The following is a 7451-nucleotide window of genomic DNA, read 5'->3' on the forward strand; positions in this document are numbered from 1 at the left end:
TTTGAAGTATTAGCCCACAACAAGATAGTTTTAAGGGCTGAATAATTCTCTGAACAGTCCAGTCTTTAATCAAAGACAGAATACTTAATGTAGCTGGGCTTGCACAGGAGCAGTCATGGTAAAGGAAAGACCCAAAAAAGTTACTCAGCATGCAATGAAAAGGGCAGATTGGGGTTCCATAGTCATCCATGAAACACCCTGTAGGATGAACAATAATTAAAACTATGTGAAAAACAATCGACTACAGAAAAGCTTCTGGTATGCAGTATGTCAATAGTTGCAGTGCATGCAACATTCAGCCTTGCCATCTGTTTGGACAAATGTCTTGAAATGAGGGCATCCTTCATGTTATCTTAGTTTAGTGATCTCCTTACCACAGGCTCTCTGGGGAATTCGTGTTTTTCTTGTGTATTTTCAGGCTTCCTGTGTGGGAGATTGCCAAAAAGGATTACTAATGCAAATGAGATGAGGCTACTCTTTCTTAAACACTTGAAATCCTCATTCCCAATGGACAATTTTATATTATATTTACACAGTCATATATTAACAAAATAAAAATGAAGACGTTTGACCCCCAAGGTTTGTCTGCTTCTGAAGCTGGTACAGGAAATTGTTCCAATCTGGGTCTTGCTCAGATGTCAGTTTGGTGCCTGATGACCATGCTTAAGACTGCTATAATGTATGTTGTTTTGAAACACTAATTCCAAGGATGTGCCAAGTATGCAAGACCATCCCTTATCCTACACATCTTCTCTAAGCATGGATTTGACTGTGCAGGAAAAATTGCTCTTCGGGAAGCATTGTGGTAGCAAAATCATTCTTCTTACATGATTTAGTTTAAGTACAAAGCATTCTAAAGCAAGAATTCACTTAAAAGTCTTTGTAAATAAGTAACATTTAGAAGCTTAATAATATGAAAATTCAATGAGCCAAGGCAAAATTAAAGCATTCCTGTTTTTTCTTGCTCCATGTCAAAGCTTGACTACTTTTATAGTTTTCTAATAATTCCGTAAAACGTGAACTAGGGAAAAAAAAGTTCTCTGGCATCAGCAACAACTTTTTTCATCCTGATTTTTTATTTTCCGATGAAGTTATGCATGACCTCCGATAAACTACCTTCAAAGCCTGAGCATTGGGAGATTCTTTCTTTCCAGGCTGTGTCTTATTAAGGGCCGGTCTTTAGCCAGCCTCCATAATCACCATGGGAGCAGCTTTTCACCTTGGACTTACAAACATTTATGAATAAACGTTATTTTCAGTACTCTTTTGTGCAGGCTGTTGTGCTTGTAAATACTGATTATATCAAGGTAACCTTAATAAGCTTTCTGTCATGACAGGTTGCCTTGGAAGGCTCATTTGCCTGGAGGAACTCTCCAAATATTATCACTGTCTATACAGAATAAGCAATAGTATCAGACTAAGCCTAACAGAGGCTTCCATATTTGAAATACCATTTTCTTTCTCTATTTTTTATTTAAGTGACATTATAAAACTGCTTGACAAGCTACAGTTAAATTCAGCATTACTATTCCCCTATCATTAGTAGGGTAGGAGAGTAACAGGGTTTCATGTCTAGCTGATATCCAAGGAAAGAGACATTGCCTGAGCCTGAGGCACAGCATGAGAGTCTCTCTCTTCTGAGCGCAGCTCATTCTTCTGAAGAAACTCTCTGCTGACCTGTGGCATCGCGTATCTGCCTACCTCTAGCCAGCAGTTCACTCTCAGTTCATTCTCACTCCACGGGCCATCTAGTCCTTCTGCTCCCTCAGCCAAAGCCGGTACTTGTCTGGGCTGCATTAGGGAGCTGAGCCAATTGAAAATGAAGAGATTTTTTGGACTCTGTGTGTGTGTGTATGTGTGTGTGTTTGGGTTAGCTTCCAAGTGCACCAGTTCCCCAATCCAATGTACCACATGGCTGGTTGAGTGCTCACACTGGCAAAAAGCAGGCAGCAGGGTTTGGTGCAGGAATGGCTCTCTCAGGGACAGCTCAGTTTTAGGTTGGTTTAAGCTGGCCACAAAACCATACCCCTGTCTTTGGAGAAATGGAACCTTCACAGAGCCATATGGTTTAATAAATAGCAGTCTAACCAGTACACAGCCAGTACAGATTAATCCAAGAAATGACTTGCCAGCTGCTTTCAATGAGGACAAGCAAGTGGCATATTTGTTTATTGCAGCACTAAACATTCATTTTTAAACTGCTGATCAGCAAATTCATAGATATTGTATATCTAGAAAGCTCCCTCTTCGTTTCCCTCCCAAAAGAAAAAGGTTAGTTCAAAACATCACGATGTGTGCTTTTCACTGATAGGAGATTTCAGCACACACTGTTTACTTGGTTGTCTGTGTAGAGGCCCATTATGCATAAATCAGAGAAACAGAGGATTGTTTTATTACACAATGAAGTTTTCCAAAAATGTCTTAATTTCTTGTTCAGGAAATGGCACCATTGTTTACTTGAAACAGACATGTTAAGTGGCCTGGAGAACTTTTGTTTAAGGAGGCAGACTAGCCATCATTGCGAGTAAGAGTGTTGCATTGTTCTTGACAATGGCAATTAGGAAGATATTTTGATCTGAAGGTAATTAGCAAAAATGGCAAAACACTATTCCAAAGCTTGACAAATTTTCCTAATGTTGATAGCTGAAATGAGTCCAGTTCTCGGGACAAATTTCAGATTACTCAAAAGTATTGCTTAATATCAACAAGAAATCAGCTATGAAGAATCTCTGTAATTTCCATGGTATTAACTGCAATGCATTTCATATACAAATTAGCAGACCTGACAAGATGCTATGTCAGCATCTTAAATCCCTCAAATTTTCTTGTCCTGGGGTCAGATTAGCAAGATGTTAGTAAGCAGAAAGACTACTCTCAGTTCTTTTCCACATGAATGCCCCCCTCACCCCCCCAAATCCTCTCAAGTGTTTTTTCCCAGCAACGGTGTCTATATCCCATCCACCTTCCAGCCCCTTCTCCCCAAGCTCCAGTCCTCCCACCTCCTCAAGACCTCTATGGACATTCCTCACCTTCCTTCTTCCCATTTACTTCCCTGAAATCCATTGGTCCCCAGCCCGCTGAACTTCCCACCAAATCTTCCTGGGTTTCCTCATTCTTATTCCTGTGCTCTTACCTACCTAGAGACCCATTATGCCACAGGTGCAAAATTAAGTCCTGGCATTCCAAAGATAATTTATTTTCAAATTATCTCTAATTCTCTGTGAACTGTTGGAAGGGCAAGTATAAGCCAATTTAAGAGGAGAAAGATAGAACTGAAACACATTTTGATAATATTACAATATCCAACATAGAACACTCAAGACATTTATCTTGAATGTGATCATGTTCCCATGTTTCAACCCCCCGTGGAGCAGAACTGACCTGTTCCACCATAGCACATGACAACGTGTTGTCATATGGTAGCTCAAAATCTCTGCTGTATGCAAATTTTGCTGTTTGCAAGATGGGATGGGTGAGAGGGTTGTCAGGCAGCTAGTTGTGGTTCCAGATTCTCCAGCTAATTCAGTGCTTGTCTGGACAGCTCTAAACTACACCAGCTGCTAATAGTCCCCCTTGGGATCATTTTCTAATTGCAGATTACCAGACACAGCAGGGCATCCCTTTCTTCTCCGGGGGTAATCCTTGTGCTGAGATGGAGGGGAGGAGATTTATGAACCAAGTACACAAGCCTCAGCTGAGAATTGCCTGTGTGGTAGAGACAACTAATAAGTTGGTGAATGCTTGAGCAATTTCTGGTGCTTTTGTGCTCTTTCATGCAGGGAATCTATCTTTCACCATACTAATACCAGCTTGTTAATTCGTCAGTGTGGGTATTATACACCAGAATGGCTTCATTGCAGTTCATTCAGGTGATTGGTATCTGGGTTTATGCTAATCCAGGACTCTGCTGTCCTATCAAATTCGTGTGTCTGTGTTCTCTCATACTGAACTCACTTGTCTGGTCTTTCTCACCGGAGAAAGCCTTTATCTCATGTTTTTCCCACACCAGAAATCTGATTGTCAGGTCCTTGGTGTTACATCAGTGGGAAGAACATGAGGCTGTACCCTGTCTGCCTAGGATGTGATTTCAAATGAGAAAGCTTTAACAGCAGCAGTGATCCTTAAAAAATTTAATCCTTGTTAGTGACATTTTTGTATTTCTCACCAAAAATATTTTGAAGCTTCACTTATAATCTAGGACACTCATCTTTTCTTACTAATCTTTGGAAAGTGCAGAAATCCTGCACGAAAGATGATGAAACACTGAGTAAGATTTCAAATTCCAAGATCGGCTCTGTGAATGGCTCTCTGAAATTACAAAAGCTTCCAGAAGATCTTTTTACTGCTGATACCTACCTTAACTGTGTCTGTGAAGTGTCAGTTTTACGGAGCTACCTAACTATTGCATGAAGAATTTTTCGTACCTGTTGCTCGTGATAGGATTTTCTTTACCTGTCACTAGAGGGCAACACAGCTACTCACATCATTACACCACCCCGATATGTTCCCAAGCAACTCTGCTGAGATCCACGGGCCAGCATTTCAGGAAAAAATTTACTTTTTTTTTTTTTTTCCCCCTGCAAAAGCCATGCTCAGGTGCTAGCGTTGATAGTTATTTGTTGAGTAGTTTCGAATGGACGAACCCGAATGTCACTGAGAGGAGAACGGTTAATGCTGTACACAGCAGACTTCTCTGTTTATCTCCCTTCCTCATAGGGGTCATTGTCCACTGCAGTGCTGAGAAAATAATTGCAATCAGCAGCAGACACGTAGTCCCTGGTTTTGAACCACTGATGCCACCAGGAGATTTATTGCTGACTTAATTTCGTACAGGATTTGGTCTTTGGTACTGATTTTTACCCATAACTGGGTATACCAGAATATTATTTGCCCAGGTTGGATTAAACTGACCTTCTGAAAAGTGTTTCAAAAGCAACAGGTATCTTTGAGTTCTGTGCAGGCTAGGGGAAAAAAAAAAAAAAAATTATTCTGTCACACGTAACTCAAATATTGCCAAACAGGCTGCCTTGTCTTAACTTGCAAGCACCTGGCATGGAAACAATCTATCATTTTGAACATTCCTAAATACAGTAATGCTCTCATTTAACCGTGACTATGCTAGCTACATTAAAGGGTGGCATAATTTCCAAAGGAGATAACACTGTGTGATTACCTGGTATCAAAGGTCATTTTGGTTGTTTCACTGAGATTAAGTTTTTACAGCCCCCTGTCATTTTTACCATGTCGCCAACACCCCACTCTATCTTGGAGTCATAGTTCTCTGATTTTATGTGATTATCATGGGACAGTTTCCAAGTATGTGTATGTTGGACTACCATCTGAGTATATTTTCTTCCCTGCCTACTCAATGGTGTCTCCAGATCATCTTCCATGGAGCCTATATATATATATGTATGTATATATAGAGATATACATTCAAGCCTCACAAATTCAAATGTTCAGCTAACGTACTTGACTCCTTCCTCCTGCTTCGCTGCAGACACATTTGCAGCTTAACCCCACAGTTTACGTCCCATTCCATGTAGCAAATGCAAGTAACCGTAACCAACTATTAACATTTATTTAATAAAGAAGGTAAGAGACATCCGTATTTAGGTCTTGCAAAAATTTTCTTTTGTGACAGGTGAGAGAAGGTCTTGTCAAGTTATGAGAGTTAAAATATGGTGGAGTCAAAGTATGGAGTATTCATTTTGGGATATAGATATTAGGAAAAAATTCTTCATGGAAAGGGTTACCAAGCATTGGAACAGGCTGCCCAGGGAAGTGGTAGAATTACCATCCCTGGAGGCATTTAAAAGATGGGTAGACGTGGTGCTTAGGGATATGGTTTAGTGGTGTGTTTGGTGGTGTTAGGTTGATGGTTGGACTTGATGATCTTAAAGGTCCCTTCCAACCTAGACGATTCTATGGGAGAAAGGCTCTGGGGCTGTCCCCTCTCCCAAAACGCCATGCTAGAAGGAACGCTATTCAACAGAAGTCTAATATTATATATCTCTTTTAACCAAGTAGTCTTGTACATTGCATACATACCTTGTCATACATCATATGTGATATGGAAGTCCCTCCCATGAACTAAGAATACTTGAGGGGTCTGAACGTAGATCTCTTACCAACATTTTTAGATATATTTCCTTCTGGTACATTGGGATGCTACAAATGCTCACATTAAAATATAGTTTGCGGTTTTCTCTTAAAGCTTTGGGGTAAAAAAAAAAAAAGGCACCTTTTAATTTGACAGCAACTTTTTATTTAACAAGAACTTTTTATTAAATGCAGCATCTTCGATTTGGAATTCAGGACTCATTATTTAGGATTGGCTCATATGTTCATTCCTTTCCATATCCTTTTTCTGACATTGACTAGTATAGCAAACTTAAGAAGAAGGCAGGTGAAATCCTGCTGCTGGTTACAATGGAAACTGACATTTTTCTTTCTCAGAAAAATTATGCAGAATTTACAAATAGTTGTATTGTAACACTCAGCCATAGCCACATTCATATTTAAAAATAAATGTAGATGCTATCCTAATTTTTGTTGCTGGAGGCCAGCTTCCTTTTTTTTTTTCTCTTAGTCTTTTTCAACCTTAAAGAAAACAAAAGGTGATGAAAAAGTCTTTGTGGGTGAATCCCAAGACTAGGATATCCCCAAGGCAATGCGGTTTGCGCAAAACCAAGAAAAGCAGTTAATTCTGTAGATATAATCCAGTCCTTGCAGTGAGTGAACGCAAGCCTATTAAAAACTCATCTAAAAAAAAAAAAAAAAAAGAAAAAAAAAAGAAAACCAAAACAAAAGCCAAAACCAAACCTGCCAGGCAGAGATGTTAGATTTGAGTAGCTAAATTCCCTCAAGAGTCCCTCAGCAGGTTTTGTCTCTAGGCCCCAGGTGCTGACACCCTGGGCTGACGCCCAGGCCCACACAGCCGCTGAGGAGCACCAGTAATACGGACCCGGCGTGTCAGCCGGGGGCTCCCTGCACCCCCCCCTTTAAAAAAAAAAAAAAAAAAAAAAAAAAGAAGTTAAGTTTGTTGGGGTTTTTTTAACAATCCTTCTTGTGATTCAAATCAACCACCAAAAGTCAAATCGTGCATTTTTGCGCGCCCCCCTCCCCTTTTCTTTGTTTCCTCCAGACACCCCTCACCCCCTGCTCCGGGAAGAAAAATAAGGCAAAACCAGCAGGGACTCGCCGAAAGGTGGCCGCGACGACACCATGTCGGCCGCCAGGCGTATAGCTCGAACCCTTTTCCCTCCCTACAACCTACTGGGAAGGTTGGTTTCACCCCGAGGAGAGCGGGGAGGGCTGCGCCGCCCGCCGTCGCCCTGACAGGAGCCGTGTGGCGCTCAGGTGAGAGCCGTTGGCGAGGCGGGAAGGAGGGAGGGGAGAAGCGAGAGGCGGGGGTGGTGTGTGTGTGTGTCCCCTCTGCCCCTTGGGCG

The 7451-nt window shown here is 41.1% G+C and overlaps 1 protein-coding gene across 1 annotated transcript in view; it reads left to right on the forward strand.

The window, feature by feature from the left end:
- Positions 1 to 2029: 2029 nt before the first annotated feature.
- Positions 2030 to 7451, forward strand: part of CPM (carboxypeptidase M) — a 40013-nt gene continuing 34591 nt past the window's right edge. The window contains exon 1 of the mRNA XM_009887794.1: positions 2030 to 2039. Coding sequence (XP_009886096.1) covers position 2039 — 1 coding nt within the window. The 5' untranslated portion in view covers positions 2030 to 2038. The remainder of the gene's footprint in view (positions 2040 to 7451) is intronic.

Source organism: Charadrius vociferus, unplaced genomic scaffold, assembly GCF_000708025.1.
Source record: "Charadrius vociferus isolate BGI_N301 unplaced genomic scaffold, ASM70802v2 scaffold125, whole genome shotgun sequence".
In the NCBI taxonomy this organism is placed as follows: domain Eukaryota; kingdom Metazoa; phylum Chordata; class Aves; order Charadriiformes; family Charadriidae; genus Charadrius; species Charadrius vociferus.